The sequence below is a fragment of the Lissotriton vulgaris genome, chromosome 9, assembly GCF_964263255.1.
Source record: "Lissotriton vulgaris chromosome 9, aLisVul1.2, whole genome shotgun sequence".
NCBI classification, from domain to species: domain Eukaryota; kingdom Metazoa; phylum Chordata; class Amphibia; order Caudata; family Salamandridae; genus Lissotriton; species Lissotriton vulgaris.
In genome coordinates, this window is record NC_141697.1 from 1,055,346,540 (window position 1) to 1,055,364,160 (window position 17,621).

The 17,621-nt window shown below is 41.6% G+C and overlaps 1 protein-coding gene across 2 annotated transcripts in view; it reads left to right on the forward strand.

The window, feature by feature from the left end:
- The window catches only part of HDAC11 (histone deacetylase 11), a 274,240-nt gene that overhangs the window by 184,037 nt on the left and 72,582 nt on the right, over positions 1 to 17,621 (forward strand). For both annotated transcript variants that reach the window (XM_086939011.1, XM_086939010.1), the window contains exon 7: positions 5,161 to 5,223. In XM_086939011.1, coding sequence (XP_086795137.1) covers positions 5,161 to 5,223 — 63 coding nt within the window. The remainder of the gene's footprint in view (positions 1 to 5,160; positions 5,224 to 17,621) is intronic.

Consider the following 17,621-nt stretch of genomic DNA (forward strand, 5'->3'; position numbering starts at 1 on the left):
TGTTCGGATCTAAGTGATCTCTTGGGTTGATATAAGGTAAGCTTCTGTCTGAGAAACACCTGGCTCAGACCTTGCAGGGCTTTAAAGGTAAGGCACAGGACTTTGAATTTAATCCGGTTTCTTACTGTCAGCCAGTGGTAGCTCCTTATTACATGCTTTACAGATTTAAATTTAGGGGTGCCTGACAGCAGCCTTGCTGCTGCATTCTGAATAAGTTGTAGTTTGGCCACCACCTTAGATTGAGCATTCACGAATAAACCATTGCAGTAGTCCAATGATGATAACATCAGGGAACTAACCACCGTTTTCCTCGCATTCTCTGGAAGAAATGGTAGGATTTTTCTGAGAATTCTGAGTTTATGAAAGGCCGCCGATGCTATCTGGTTAGCATGATTGGTGAAATTCAGCTTTTCATCAAAGATTATTCCTAGGTTTCTAACCTTATGAACCGGAATCGGTAAGGGTCCTAATGACGAAGGCCACCAGACGGAAGACCACAGGGGAGATAATTTTCCGAAGAAGATTACCTCGGTCTTCTCGGAGTTGAGTCGTAAGCAGTTTCCTGCCATCCACTCCTTAATTGCCAGCATGCCCTCCTGAAATCGTGCTGCCACCTCTTCCCCATCATTCTTAATGGCCAACACCAGCTGGATGTCATCGGCATATGTGGTGAGGCTCATCCGGTAGGTTTTAATAACCCTAGCTAAGTCCGACACATAGATGTTAAAAAGTGCCGGACTTAGGGATGAGCCTTGAGGAACACCACATGGAAGAGCAAGATCCATAGATTTAAAGGGTCCTAGTGTTACTGCCTGTGATCTGCCTGACAGAAAAGAGGCAAGCAAGGCCCTAGCCATGGAATGGACTCCCAATTCTTCGACACGGTCAATCAGAATGGAGTGATTGAACGTGTCGAAGGCCGCAGATAGATCCAGCAGGACCAGTAACGCGGTCCCTCCTTGGTCCCTAATGGTCCTAATGTCATCCGCGGCCTTGATGAGTGTAGTCTCTGTTCCATGCATTTTACGAAACCCAAACTGTGAATCGTCAAGTAAGATGTTTTGTTCGATGTATTGGGACAGTTGTTTATTCATTGCTTTCTCAGCTACTATAGCCAAGAACGGCAGGCTAGCAATGGGTCTGTAATTTTTTTGCATTGTTTTCTCAAGACCAGATTTTTTGAGAAGTGGTTTCAATAAAGTATTTTTTAATTTGTCCGGAAAGACCCCTGTTGTAAACATCTTGTTACAGACTTGTGTTGAAACTTTACTAATAAGATCAGTTATTGGGGGAAAGATTTTAGGGGGACATGGGTCTAAGGCTGAGCCGGTTTTTATCAGCCTGATGATATCAGCTGTTTCCTCCTCTTGTATCTCTTTAAATTTGGAGAATGAACAAGTCCGGGTTTTAACTAATGAAGTACAGTTCAGTTTTATTGCTGAAAACTCAGCGTAAATGTCGTGTACTTTAGAAAAGAAAAAGTTAGCCAGGGCATCGCAGAATTCCTGCGAAAGAGGAGGTCCCAGGTCTTCCGATTTCCCCGCCAGTGTTTTTACCACCTCATATAGTTGTCTTGATGAATTTTTAGAGTTTTCAATTTGTTCCTCAAAGTAGTTATTTTTTCCTTCCTGAATCATTATTTTATGGACCACTAGTGTTTCTTTATATTTAACTTTGCTTTCGCTATCATAGGTCTTTCTCCACTTTCTTTCTTGGTTCCTACAGACCTGCTTTTGCTTTCTTAAGGCTTCTGAGAACCACGGGGCTGAGGGCACCTTCCTGTTTTTTGAGATAGTTTTAAAAGGGACATGGGCTTCCACCGCATTATCCAACCAGGTGCAATACTGATCCACTGCGGTGTTAGGGTCTTCCGATATAACGGGACATGTTTTAATCAGTGAGTTTCGGAAATTCTCGTAATAAATGTCCTTCCAGACTCTAAATGACTCCTGCTTTGAGGGATTTATTTTTCTTGTACTAGGGGCCTGGATAATGGGAACATGAAATGCAATAGCATAATGATCAGATCACGTAAGGTGTAGTACATCTTGTATTACTAACTCCTTCATATTGGAGAAAAGGCCGTCCAAAATGTGTCCGGCCTCATGTGTGGGTACGGTAATGAGCTGAGTTAAACCCAGTGATTCGCAGTCGGCCAGTAATGATATCGTTTCCGGATCCTCCAGTTTATCTAGATGAAAGTTTAGGTCTCCCAAGGCTATAAAGGTATCATTAATTGCCAATGGTTCTAAGAGCGACATAAAACAAGACAGGAAGTCGGATCGTGTGCCCGGAGGTCTGTAGATGAGAACTCCTTTGAGATTATATTTAGGAGACAGCTGAATAGTGAAGTGTAAAGCTTCACATGTCAGTGACGGTATTTGAAACATTCTGACTGGAAAAGTATTCCGAGAGATAATTGCTAAACCTCCTCCTTTTTCCCCTTGTCTATCTAACCGATGTGCCGTGTAGTTCTGCGGTACTGCCACCAATAGATCTGGGTCGGATGCTTCATCCATCCATGTCTCTGTTATAAAAAGAATGTCTATTTCCATATCTAAGATTAAATCTGCTATCTCCTGCCTGTGGCTGGCAAGAGATCGGGCGTTAATAAGTGACATGGTAACTTTCGTGGGTTTGGTCTTATGAGTGGTTAACCCCTTCGAAGCTAATGACGAGCTGGGCTCGTCATGGCGCTTACCTGCCGTGCGCGGATGACAAGGCCAGCTCGTCATGTTTTATGATGTTTTTGTTTTTTCAGCGCAGGACGGGAAAACGCCTAGCAGCCATGTGGTTAAAGTCCTCACTTTAGATGTGATCGACGGGATAAACAACTTACAGTTGGGGCATCTGCCATTAATTTCGCTGATGGTTTCCGGGTTATGTTGTGGGCAGGCCACCTTAAATACTGGCTTCAGCTGCAAAATCTCGCCTGGAGTGTATATAATCCTCTCTGCAATGTCAGACACAGGGGGTATGGCGCTGGGCGCGGATCCGGCGCGGATGGGCGCAGACGGGCTTGCCTTTGGCACGCCTTCGGCGCGCCGCCGACGCACCCGCTGCGCCCGCCCGCTTCGCGGACGAGATGACCATCCCTTTTTATCCAGTGTTAATGAGGGTGGGAGGCGGCCAGCTACTGGTACGCCACCTTTCTTACCCCCAATATGGCGCCTGCTCCACCTGTCCTCCCGGCGTCAGCAAGTAGACTGCAGCGCTAAGGAGCAGTGAATGAAGCTCTTTTGCCCTCCATGCCACCTCAGATTAGACCTGTCATATGTAAATCAGTCTTGATATTGCTCAAATGGGAACTGCCAATCCAGGTCCTCTCAGAACTGGAACACAAGCAACCCAATATCAGTTTCACCCTTACTGGGACTCTTCACCTTCTCTGATGTCCAGGGAGAAAATGTACTATGTGGAGAGTGAGAAATACAGTCTTCAGCATCCATGTTTCTCCTTGTCCTGAATATGAGCTAGCACAGTCAGGAAAGTAGCCTCACTCTGCTCATTTTACTTCCTGGGCCTCTACTTGGATCCCAATATTCTCAAATCTACCATAGCAATTAAAAGTTTTAGTTCTTGGGTAAAAGGGCCAAGTGAATGAATGGAGTGGTTGGGTACAACTCCCTGACATTTGTAGGCTCTACCCTGATATTTGATTGAAGCAAACGTATTGCATACAATGGCAGTCTCCTACTCTATGGGGTTTATATAATTCAGACATTGAGTGGCAGATGAACTCTAACCTAAGATGACAGCACACTCCTCAAATAGGTTTACAATACAACTGACATACGATGGCAGCACCCCCGACATATCGTGGCCACTTATTCCAGCATATGATGTATTTGCCCTGGCTTAAGATAGCACAATCTTAACATATCATAACAGTGCATGTGTGGCATAGGATCACAGTATCTCTGATGATTGAAGAAATTAAATACCTTGCATGATAATAGAAGTACTTCTTGCGTATATTTCTTGCGTATATTTTTAACCTGTAGTTTGGCATTGAGGTTGTAGTACTGCCTGTAAACTGTGTGGGAAGTCTGAAGTTGGGTGGCACCGTCCCTGTGCGTTTTCTCCGGGATTAATGTGTGCCTTGTACCCTCTACATTTCCATGTGCATTACTTAGCTGTATGTCTTGATAAAAAATGCCTTTTCCCTATTAAGTAAAAGAACTAGTAGGATAGTTATTTATTACCAGCTTTACTGATTCCTGATTCTCTTCCCCACACCACCTGTCTCAGTAAGCCTTGGGCAGCTCTGCCTCGCCACCCAGTTTAACACAGGTGTACTTGGTCTTCAGTTTTTTGTCCAACAGTATGATAACCCCAGGACCAGTTACAGTTTGAGCCCAGCAACCCCTGTTTGCCATAGATCTCTTGGAAAGAGTTCCACACCCAGCATTCTGTGGAAATGAAGAATAAAAGGCTTGTCGCACACACAGATATCCAGAGCCAAGAAACGCTGTGACGAGTAGTAATCAATAAAAATTAACGTTAAGGCCAAATACATTCAGAACATATTTTCAAAAAGCTATATAACTTATGTGTTAAATTAAATTAGGCCTAGAGTAATGCATTAAATAGGTAGGATTAGGGTTAGAGTAGGGGTTATGGCCAGTGCAAGGGCCAGGTTTAGTGATAGCGCAAGGGTTATATTAACAATAGGGATTGGGTAAGTCAATTGGTTAGGAATAGTGTATGGGTTAGTAGTTAGCTTTCGGTCGCAGTAAGTGAAATGGGACAAGTTTTTGGATTAGGGTTATGTTAATGGTAAGGGTGAAGGTAGGGTTGATGCCATCTTTTCAGTATTATAGGATTTCTTAAAATGGTTTCTTCATTGTGGTTAAAGTAATACGAAATGGAAAAAAATATGTTTATGGTTTCTTGATGTTATTGTGGTGTTCTTTATTATTATTATGGCACACCTCACATTCACTCCTTCTAGTTGTATTTGATTCCATATATGAAGATTATACTTAAGAAACAATCGTCTGGTATGACGTTCTTGTGAGCTTGCTGGCTTAGCCTAAAAAGTTTTCATAGTATTGCTCATCAATCGAAATCAACCATGTAAATTAAAATTGTCACAGTTGTTCTTTTGTTGCACCTACTTTATCAGTATTATTTTCAAAGTCTGTATTTGTATTTCAGTTTTTATTTGAAAGAGTAGAAGGAGTTTCCAAAGCCACGATAATAGATCTGGATGCACACCAGGTGAGTGGAAATATTGTGTATGAAAATACATGTGTATTAACTAGGATACTGCATTCATTGCTAATGGATACTTCATATATTTTTGTATATGAAGAACATTTAATTTTGAGAAGGGACACATATGGCAGCTTTTACCCTAATATTATCCTAAATGAACACGGAAGGTATATGATTTATATTATGTAATGTATATTAAACAAGTGCATACATCATTTTATATCTTTCGGTTCCAGATTAAAATTCAGGGCAAATGACAATTAAGCTTGGTAGCTTAATACAAGCATTATATTCCCGTGTTTATACTTTCTATGTATCACACTTTTAAGGCCTAGTATCGCATGTATCTCCTTTCAGCCATCATGTGACATTCATTTGAAACCTGCAAGTCACAGGTCCCCTTTTAACAGGGCCATCTGAACCATTTCTCTTTCAGATTGGCTTAATTAAGCTTCATTGAACTTGGGCATGCCTGCATGTAATTGTAATTGTAATTGCATTTATATAGCATTTGCTACCCCTGACGAGGCGTCAAAGTGCTTTTCGGAGAGTAGCACGCTACTCCGGAATCCAAATAGGATTAGTGGTGAATTAGTATAGGGAAATATGAAATTCATTTGAGTGGTGGACATGTGAGTCTGTTATTTGGATTGACAAAGAATAGTGGAGGGATAGAAGACGGAAGGGTTTGCATTTATGGCTTGCTACCTCTGATGAAGCTTCAAAGCACTTTTTGGCGAGTAGCACGCTACTCCAGAACCCAAACAGGATTAGTGTTAAATTAGTATAGGGAAATATGAAATGAATTTGATTGGTGGACATGTGAATCTGTTAGCTGGATTTTAAAGGATAGTGGAGGGATAGAAGAGGGAAGGGACTAGAAAGTGTTTATTTGGAAATCATGGCAGTAGAAGGAGGTTTGGGATCGATGTGGCCAGCAACTAAAGTTTTGTCCAATATAGATGCCACCGTCATCTGAGTTTTAACCTAGTCATATTCCTGTCTCCTTAACTTCAAGCTCCTTACCACAACACAGGGATTCAAATAAACAATACACTTTTCATAGCTATGAATCCAACACAGCTCATCCCGTGACTTTATGACCTAGAAGTGATTGATTTCATTCGCTTTTGGAGAGAACAGTTAAATGAGAGAATTTTAGCAACCAAAATCATAATGTGTGTGAAAATAGTGGTGTTTTCGTGACTTGGGTCACTGTGAGCAGCAGGAGCACCAATGGTGCAGTATTAGGAGTGGGCAGCTCCAGCACTGGCGGTGGCTGGCACCCTCCTGAGGAACAAGCGCTAGCATAGCCAATAGTGCTGATTTATTGAGCCAACATATTAAAGCAGAAGTTGTTAATGTTGGGATGTGTAAATGTTATGTCATTAAAGTCACACCAATTGGCTTTGGTAATGGTGACTGAAGCAATGATGGTAGTGGTAATTGTGGTTGTAATGTTGGTGTTGATGAACAAGTTACTTACCTTCAGTAGCACATTATCTGGTAGAGATAGGAAATGGCAAAGGTGTTCTGTAAAGCCCAGGGACAAAAGGCAAAAATGTTGTATTAAGCCCAGGGACAAAATGTTGCGTTAAATGAAACAGAATTGTGAGGGATTGCAAAAATGTAAAATCACATCAACCGGTTTGGACGGAGGGTAAGGTTGTGTAATAAGACCCCTATAAATGGCACGCTGCATCAAGTTTTCCTGACCTGAGCCTGTGTCTCCTTAACCTTATTCAAGGATCAGTGTGCATTAGGACATCCTGTCAGCAAGAAACATCAGCACATCATCTATCTTTGAAAATCTATTTGTAAAAAATATTTTAAGGCAGCCATGGGTACACCTACTACCCCACTGTGGGGTCTGGATCTTAGGTTGAAAGATATCACAGTTCTCACTTGACTTAGACCAGTGCTGTATTGGGCAAGAATCTAGAGTTCCCCAGACTAAAGCCTTGTGGAGACTCCCTGAGGGATATCTTGGAACAATAAGGAAGTAGAAACCCAGGCTGGTGTAGACAGGGAGTAGCTAAAATATGAACCACACATGAAGTGATCAAAATCATGGTCCTCACTCTTCATAAAGTCTGCATATTGAACACTAAGAGGAGGATTCATCCTGGCTTGGGCAGCATTACAGTTCTTTTTGACTATGCATCTTCTACCCCAGTTTGGTTGCTCTTTAAATAATATCAAAGAGGCAATGACAACAGGTACATTAAGCTTCCTCTTGCCTCATTTAAATAGTTCATTTTCAGTCATTCGCAAAGTCTGACAACTGTTTCCATGGTCTTAATTGCGTTGAATCAGAACCATTTTGTGTTCTTTTGTCCAATGTATGCAACGCCTAGAAATGGTTGTCTTACACATCACTGAACTTGCTTAGGCTAACCATGACATGTTAGGAAGGTGCAAATCCGACATAATTTCACACTTTTTGCTTACTGCTTGGAGGATCCGCTCTTGTTTAATTATTTCTGCTTATAAGAACAATTATTTTTTTCAGTTGGTGCCCCCAAAGAGAACTTTAGTTTTTAGTTTTTAACATCTCGATGTCATTTATGGTGGTATTATGTTTGTATGTTTTATTGCTATATTATCCCAAAAAATATATCAATAATAATAATTCACTAATAGACCTATAATGACAGACCTCGTGCAATGAACAAACCCTTCTCTAAAGATCCACAGAGAAGATCACAAAGAGGGTATTTCATTTTCAAATTGGGTATAGCTTTAAGCAACTGCCCAAAAATTAAAAACACACACTATTGCTAACTGACATCTAATAATTTCCACTCAAGTAAATATCTCCAAATGTATCCTGAATTAGCTCATTCATACATTATGGAGTCAGATAGTATATCATCAAATGAAACCCAATATTATTTACTCTGGTCTCTGTTAGCATACGTTATTAAATGCCGCAAAGGTCATGGTAAATCACATTTCCAGTTAGAGTGGCACAATGACAGGAGAACATCAGGATCATTAGCAACATTAGCAGCCCCTCTTCACTCAAATTTCCACTGCTCCAGGAGTAGAATAGGCGGAGTCCCTGCTTTCCCTTGGCTCTTATACCCCAAAGAATGCTTCCATGCCCTCTTGGGAATTCTATAGGGAATTGTCCTAAGCATGGCACCACCCGATCCCTTGGCCAACAGGCATGGAAGTGGCATGTCTGTGTTTGGGGGAGTCGACCCTCTATCTTTCCCAGTAACACCTTGGTGTGCTAGACCATAGTCCGGCTAGCAGAGGGTCCCTTCCAAATGAGGAGCAGACATACTTGCAGGTCACCTTACCTTACATGTTTTCCCTCCCCACCAGTTGGAAGTTGGTGTTTTAGCCTGAATAAGTGTCATGGTCAGAAAAGAAACATTAAAAGAATAACAAGGGGAAGACAGACTTAAGAGGTAATGAGCATTAATTTGCAGCAATAAGTCCGCATTCTGAAGGGGCAGACACCATGAGGGTACACAGCAACATAGTCCTAACCCAGCTAGGCCACCAACTTCCCATTCAGCTGCACATTTGAAACACACAACAGAACATTACCAGGCCACCAGCTAGCTTAACCCTGAAGTATGCAGTTACTTTACCAAACAGTTACATTGAATGTCCTCTACCATCATAAAGTGCACAAAAGAACAAATCCTTCCTTTAAGCCATTGTATATTATTTCCAACCCGCTCCAGCCTGGAATCCCTGTTGCTTTAAATATCTGTTAGTATAAACACAATCCTTCACACCCTTTCACAATCATAAAGTCCACTCACTCCATAATGAGGAATAATATATTGAAATGACCATTCGTCATGCAGACAGACTATCTGGAAGGTCAGTAAAAAGCCTTAGACTGCTAAACACCAGGTTTCCCATCACAAATGTTATTGTTATTATTCGCTTCATGGCACATATGCATACAACATACTCAACTAGAGTTAAGACTCTTTCAGAAGACTAGCTTTCAATAAAGAGTTCAGCACTAACAGGCCAAATGGGAGATGCTAGAGTTTGTAAATGGTACCTTTAACTTCCCCTGGCTAGCTCCGGTGTAGAACACCTCAAAGTAGGAGATAGAAAATACTTTTTGGAGCACATACTGCTTTCTAGAATGTTTCACATCTCTTGTCCATCCTTTTGCCTCTTAGATACTGTTATGGATGCTGAGTGGCATGAAAAGGAACAATTGTATACCAAATACCATATTACACACAAAAGTGGCAGTTTAAGTGAAAAAACCTGTAGTCCTGACTCATCCAGAAGTGCCCATGCAGGGTACCATCAGCTGCCCTGTGGTTTCCTATTGTGAGGCTGGAGTGTGAAGATGGGCCAGCACTTTATGAGCATCTTTTTCTCTTGCTCCACTGCTTCCCTCCCTCCGGCCCATTGCAGGGACACCTTGGAAGCTGTGGAGTGGGAGAGTGCGATCATTGCTATTTGACTACATGGTTTCCAGGCTCTCTGGTGCTTTTTAAGGCCATGGGCACTGGGTTGGGGAGCTTCAATGCTCCATCTTCCCCAAGAGAGCCAGCATTCTGTCTCTGTTCAGGTCAAATTATTTTAGTGTTTATAGAATATAGGGTCAGGAAGTGGAGAGGATATCAACCGCTCTCTGCCTCAACACATGATAGCTGTAAACCTCGCGTATGATGCCAGGACTCCAGTGCCAAAAAGGGCAGCATCCCTGCCATGTTATGTCAGTCTCCATGGCACATGATGCATTGCACCCAACATATGGCATCATAGCCTCTGCAATAGACTTGGATATGAAGTCTGCATCCCTTTCTGACTGTCATTGCAGGACCCCTCATTTAGGATGGTACTATTCCTGGTATATGACGGCAGCACGCTCCTCCATTTGAATTAAATAGCATCAGCCCATAGCAAATGATGCCTACACAGCTCTAGCACACCTTGGAAGAGCATTTGTGAAACTGTTAAATAGGATAAACCTTTAAATGCATTCATGAGCGTCTTTAGTTATCTCATTAATTTTACATATATTGATGTTTTATCTTCTTTCATGATGCCACTTCCATTATTGTCATCAATGTCTGAGGCTTGTTGAAATATGTCTTGCATTTACCTTGCATTATGCAAGAAACAAATCAAGTTCCTGGAATTTGCACGAATGATGGTATCCCTCTGTGCCAGGAAACAAATCAACATATTTGTCAGTGGCAGCATTTGTAACCCACCTACCTCCCCTAAGAGACTATTTGGTGTTAGTTTTACTAACTGCTTCCCTGACCAAGTAAGTCTGATTTGTTTACTTGTGCTTGAGAGTGAAGGAGTAAGCCTGATTTCTTTTTTTTAAAGTTCAAGTTTATTGAAACCAAGCATGAAAAACATACAGAAGCAGTGCATCAAAGATAGGGAAATATATAAAAACCAATAGAAATATAATGCAGAAGTACAATGAAGCGGAATCAATAAACACTTAGCTCTAAACCAAGAAAAAAGAAAAGAGGAGAGAAACTAAATCACATAATGGAGTAAAACAACATATGCAAGTACAACATTGTATGCAATAAGTAAAACAATAAAAAGAAGTATCAAGAAGAATAAATATCAAATAGGAGATAAAATGACCAAAAGCTAAGCAAAAAGACAACAAAAGAAACTCATGGGGGTTTACGGACTTCGTCGGAAGAGGTGGGACTAGTGCTAATGGTCGTGGGGTATGGAGGAGAGAGTGAGGATAGATAAGTGGTAAGAGGAATCCAAAGTAGATCCCTCTTAATGGCAATGGAAATAGGGGTAACGTAATTGGTATCAAGTCTGTGGTTAAAACAAATAGCATTCCACCAAGCAGAATATGTAAGTTTTGAGGAATCCTTCTAGTTGGAGGTAATCAAGTGGAAGGCTACAGATACAAAAAGATCTAGTAACTTATAATGAGTGGGGGATTGGGGTAAATCTGGAGAAAGGGAACCTAGTAGGGCATTGGAGGGGGAAAAAGGGAGTTGAAGGTTGAAGATAATGTTTATACGTAACCAAATTGAACGCCAAAAGGTGTCAACGTTTGGGCTATGAAATAGCATATGGAGTAAGTCAGCAGACGGGGAAGAACAGGACCAGCAGTTAGAAGAGAGGATGGGAGAGAAGGAGGCTAATTTAGCTGGTTAAAACAATAACCTCTGATAAATAAAATAAAGGGTCTGAGTAGTATTGGCTGCTCGTGATGTTTTGTGAAATTTTACCCATAGCTTATCTCATAAAGAGACTGGCCAAGAGACTGACAAGTCTTGCTCCCAAGCCAAATAAGTCTTCGTTTGAAGTCGTTTAGAGGGGGTTAGCAAACAAGTGTAAATGCGGGAGGCCGAAGGAGAAGAAACCAATAGCGGGGAAAGATGCAGATAAAGGGAAGGAAAATCAGGAGAGGAAGGGAGAGACTGAAGATATTGAAGGAGTGCGGGGAGTAGAAGATCATATTGTTTCTTAAAATTATTGGGAAGAAGAAATTGAGATTGAAGATCAGCAAAGGTAAGCGGAACCTTATCAAGGAGAAGCTGGGAAATCCACATTAAACCTTTGGATTTCCAGGATTTCCAGAAAAAAGAGCGGTTTTTAATTCAGAGTAATTTATTGTGCCAAATGGGCTGTTGGGATAGAAAAGACAAAGAAGGGTACGTAGAGGGTACTAAAGGAGTCAAAAGGTGACAGGAAGGAGCAATGATAGGAGAATGCAGAAAGACACAATAGCAGAAAAAGCCATAATTTCAGAAAAATCAAATGGTGAAATGAGAGATTTTTCAATAGACAACCAGACCGGAGGGTGAGCAGGAGTATCCGTAGACAACCAATGGGAGGCTTGCTTAAGGATAAAAGAATATTGGTAGGATTTAAAGTCAGGAAAGATCTCCAAGAGATTTATCTTTTTTAAGGGAAGACAAAGCAATCTGTGGAGGCTTACTCTTCCAGAGAAACTTTGATAGAATCGAATCCAGTTTCTTGAAGTAATATCCAGGTATTCGAACAGGTATCATTGAAAGAGAGAATAAAATAATAGGTGCCAACATCATTTTAATTGAATCCAATCTTCCCCACCAAGAGAGGAAGCTAGGATGCCATTTGGTGATAGAATCAGATAATTTTTTAATAATATAGTCAAAATTGGCTTTTAAGGTGTCTGAAATAGAAGGGGAAACCATAATCCTAAATATTTGATTTTAGTTGATTGCCAGGAAAAACCAGTTTGGTCAAAATAATGACGAAGACATAAGACATTAAGGGGTAAAACTTCACACTTATCACGATTAAGGCGATAGCCGGAAACCAATGAGAGAGCGTCAACCTGATGCAGAAAAGAGGGAATAGTGGATTTAGGGTTGGAGCAGTAGAAAAGGATATCGTCCGCATAGACAGATAGTTTGACTTGGTTGGGTCCTGGGTTATATCCAGTAATGTGAGTGTCCTGTCGAATCTTTGTCAGAAAGGGCTCTAATGCTACAATAAATAATAAGGGTGATAGGGGCAACCCTGCCGAACCCCTCTGGAGGGGGAGAAGTAGTCAGAAATGTTCCCATTGGCAAATATGGAAGCTCTAGTACCGGAATACAAAAGGGAAATAAGGGAGATCAATTTAGGGGGAAAGCCAATCCAGGTAAGGGCGTGAAAAATAAAATCCCAACTAATCCTGTCAAACGCCTTCTCGGCATCTAAGGCTATGGCCGCCAATGGATATTGTAAGCAAGAGGCTCTGCTAAGAACGTTAAAGAAAACCCTAGAGTTGTCAGAGGACAAACGACCCTTAACGAAGCCTGATTGTTCAGGGCCAATAAGTTCAGGTAAAATGGGATCAATAGGTAAAGCAAGCAACTTGGCGAAGATCTTATAGTCCGTATATACGAGGGAAATGGGACGATAGTTCTTACAAAACGTGGGGTCCTTAATGTCTTTGGGAATCAGGAAAATCATCGCCTCTTGAAAAGTACCCTGGGAAGAACCATTAGCAATAAAATAATTAAAAAGAAGGAGCATATGTGGAAGGAGAAGTTTTGGAAAATGATTATAAAATTCAATAGTGAAGCCATCAGGACCAGGGGCCTTACCACGTCTGAGGACAGAAACTGCATGAGAAATTTCCGCTAAAGATATATCTGATTCAAGTGAAGCAAAATAGATATGGGAAGAGGGAGGAGAAGCAAGTGAATGTAAGTAAGAGGACAGATCAGAAGGAAGGGGGACGGATTCAGGAGTATAAAGTTGTTTATAAAAAGTAACAAATTCCTGTAAGATATCGGCATCTTTGAAATGGGAGGCGCCGGTCGAATCCGTTATCGAGGAAATACGAGTTCTATCCTGACGAGTCTTCAGATAAGTAGCCAAGAGTTTTCCCATTTTATTTTGACCCCCATAATAGTGAGCACTACTCTTCAATAAGTAGGAAGCCGCAGCATCAGTAGAGGATTTATTGAAAGCAACTTTGGCCGTAATAAGGTCTTTCAGAGAAGATTCAGAGGAAGATTGATAGTAGGAATATTCAAATCTTGGCAAGAAGAAGAGAGGATTGTTGCTCAAAACCTTTTTTCGTCTGAGAAACGTAATTAATTATAAACCCCCTAGCGGTAGCTTTAAAAGAATCCCAAATCATAACCGGAGAAGATTCAGGAGTAGTATTAGTAGTGAAAAAGTCAGCAACGAAAGAACTGAATTGGCTAGAGAATTTGGGATCAGCCAGAAGGGAATTATTAAAGCGCCATCTACCAGAAGAGGAAGAAAAGGGGATCAGGTTGAAATCAACAATAACAGGGCCATGGTCGGATATCAGGATGGAACCAATCTCTGAGGAAAGAACACATTGGACGAGGGATTTACTAAGAAAGAGGTAGTCAATACAGGATTGTGTTTTATGGGGAGGAGAGAAGTAACTGTATTCCTGGAGGTCAGGATGACAAAGCCTCCAGCTATCCGTTTTATGTACAAAGTGAACAAGGTTGGAGCCATTGAACACCCTTGTCGAACCCCTCTTTCTACGGGAAAGTCCTCTGTGACCATACCATGGCCTCCCCACTGTATTTTAGCAAAAGTAAGCTCGTGCAATCGCATTACCAAGGTCAATAGTTCTTCAGGGACCCCCAAACTCTGTAAAACTTGCCACAATTTGGCCCGTGGCACCAGGTCGAAGGCAGCCCTCAAATCGACAAATGCCGCATATAGGCTGCCTCCTCCCAGCACCACAGTCTTCCATTGAAGCAATTGGAAGCAGAATACTTGGTCCACCGTGCTTGTTTCCCTTCGAAATCCCGCTTGATAGGGTGATAAGATTTTATTGTCCTCTGCCCAGTCAAGGAGCCAGTTTACAACCACACGGCCAACTATTTTTTGTACAGTGTCGATAAGGCTTATTGGCCTATAATTACCCGGCTGTGCACGGTCTCCCTTTTTAAACACTGGGATGATCACTGCTCCTCTCCAAGAAGCCGGGACCTCTAACGTCTTATGGTAGAGGTAAATTGGGTATGCATCTTGGACCTAATAAAAGTAACTGGGGAGTGCCTATCAAGGAAGGGATCATGAACTTGATTGCAGTCACCACCAAAAATTATATATTTGTCATCCAGGGAAATTAATTTGTCCGAAACAAGAGGCCAGAAGGTATTGTCAACAGATACTGGAGCATATACATTGAAAATAAAAATAGGTAAATTATCAACTGACAATTTTAAGATCACCCAGCGACCATCAGAGTCAATTTCTTGATGGGTAACAGAAACATTAAAATTTTTGTGGACTAACATAACAACACCATTCTTTTTTCCTAAAGCTGGGGAGGAGAAAACATGACTGACCCAACGCTGTTTTAATTTAGAAGCTTCAGTCTCATTAAGATGGGTCTCTTGTAGCATGGCAATGTTAGATTTTAATCTAGCCAAGTGAGATAGTACTAGTTGTCTTTTAATGGGACTATTCAAACCTTTAATGTTCCATGAGGTAACTCTGAATGTAACACAGTAAGAATGTACATTTTATACAAAAAGCATACAATGCAATAAACAAGCTTAAAACAATATCATGGTGCAATTGAAAGAAAACGTAGTTAGAGGGAGAAAAACGAAGAATAGAATAGTAAAGAGGGAATAGGAAGAGCAGAGAAAAGGAGAGAAGAAGAGACAGAGAAAAGAAAGAACAATGAGGAAGAAAAAGAGAAGGAGAAGTAAGGGGGAAAACGAAAGATACAGAAAGATCGAAAAAGGGCAAGATAAGAGCAAAAGAGAACAAAGAGAGCAAGAAGAGAAGAACACATAAGAACAACCAGAGAAATACATGAATCAGAAACATACCTACAAAGGAAGGATTCAAGGATACAAGGGGAGGGGAGGAACCAAACGGGACGACGGCACAACCGGGATCAAGCAAAACGGAGGACCGGGAGGCATCACGTCAAAGGAAGGGAAGAACTGTGGGGAAAAATAAGAACCAAGAGAACACGGTAAATATAGAAACCAGCAAAATAAGAGAAAAAATTCAGTTCAACCAACAAACAGACAAAGGCGGGAAGTCAAACAACCAAAGGATAGACAAATAATCAGCCAACATGCGATGAGGAGGATTCCATGGGATCAAAATGATGGGAGTTGATGAAACTTTGAAGACGGAGCGGGTCCTCATAGGTTGTTGTTCTGTTGTTGTAGGTGACCTTAAAGAGGCACGGGTGAAAGAGTCCATATCGAGCGCCCATAGCACGAAGAGCAGGTCTCATGTTTAGGAAGGCCTTCCTTCTTTTTGCAGTAGCCTTGGCGTAATCCTGGGCAAAGAACAAATTAGATCCAGACCAAGTGACTCATTGAGAAGATTTAGCTGCAGAAAGAACCTTCAACAAGTCCGTATTCGGAAATACAGGATTACCCCCCTAGGCTTCTCTGAGGGGAAGGCTAAAGAGGAAGGGCGGCCCAATCTGTGCGCTCTTTGAATGTTAAGCGAGGTGGTGTATGGCATTTGAAGGACTTTGGGGAGAAAGGATTTAAAGAAAGTGAGGGGTCGGACCCCTCCTGTCCTTCTTCAAGCCCATAAATACGGAGATTATTGTGTCTGTTGCGGTTTTCAAGCTCCTCCACTTGACGTTGAAGAACAGAGACTTGAGAGTGAAGAGAAGATATTTTCGCGCAGTCATCCGTAATTGAAGAGAGAGATTGTTCCACAGCGGTAACTGTTGTCGAGTTGCGACCAAGAGTCAGTGAGAACTTGAAGTTTAGCGTTTGTGTCTTCCATAAAAGGGCGCAAAGCTCTAATTTCCTCTAGTAATATCTCCATCGAGACGGGCAACGATGATTTAGGCAGTGACGGAGGGTTATGTTTGAGGCTCTTAGAGAAAGATTTTGCAGAAGGAACCGCCGCAGGATCAGAAGCCGCCATGTTATCCGCTGGAGGAAGAGGCAGAGAGTCTTGCAAACAAGAGAACTCGGAGAACAGCTTCGAGTTCTTAATAAAAATATGCTTTGCTGGTGTTTTCGTAGATAAAGACCCTTTGGACCTGCCCATAAAAAAGGGCTATAGGAGCGGGACCAAAAATGTCAGAGAAGTTAGTAAGTACAAAATGGCCACCGAGATGAAGTCAGTCAAAAAGGGCACAGTAAAAATCTTTGAGACATGTGGAGAAGGTACGATAGCCTCCGACACCAGGAAAGATGATAAAAGTAGAAGAATAAGAGCCACAATCTTTCAAAAGAAGCATTGAAAGTCGGCGTCACAGCGCGACTAGAAAAACAAAATGGCGGTCGCAAGGCAGCGACATTGAAGAGAAGCTCACATAGTCCATAAAACCGATATGCCGCTGTCAAGCAGAACCACGAATGTCAGAGGAGGAGGAGTGACCTGCTGCATTTTGCAGTCTTTGAGGTCTGTGCAAAAGATTACAGAGAAGCCCAGCAGAGAGGACATTGCAATAATCCGTCTGGGTATGAAAAGCGGTATCAATCAACCGATGCAAGGTTCTCTTGCGAGAGACAGGAGAGGGTTGCAGGGTGTGATATTATAAAAGCAACAGCTGATTGCAGCTTCTACGTTTGACTGTAGAGTGGCATCAGAGTCAAAAACAAAGCCTAAATGTGTAATCTGTTCTCCCAGGACACCACTTTGTCCAACGATGTTAGTAGTGGCAAGAGATGGCAAGGGGGCCATAACTCCCTCAACTCCTAAACCATGATTTTTGATGTACCCAGAAACTGAATAAAAACCTTAGAATATCCTTTTGGGAAACTGCAGATGCATAGTGAAAAACCAGCATTTACAATGCAACGGTCTCGCCTTTGCAAAAGTTAGAGCTATTGGCATTGTAAATGACAACATTTTTATTTATGTGTTGGTTTTGAAAACAGATAAATGGCATTGTTATTTACAATGCCAATAGCTTAATCTTTCCCATATGCGAGACCTATTGCATTCTTGCA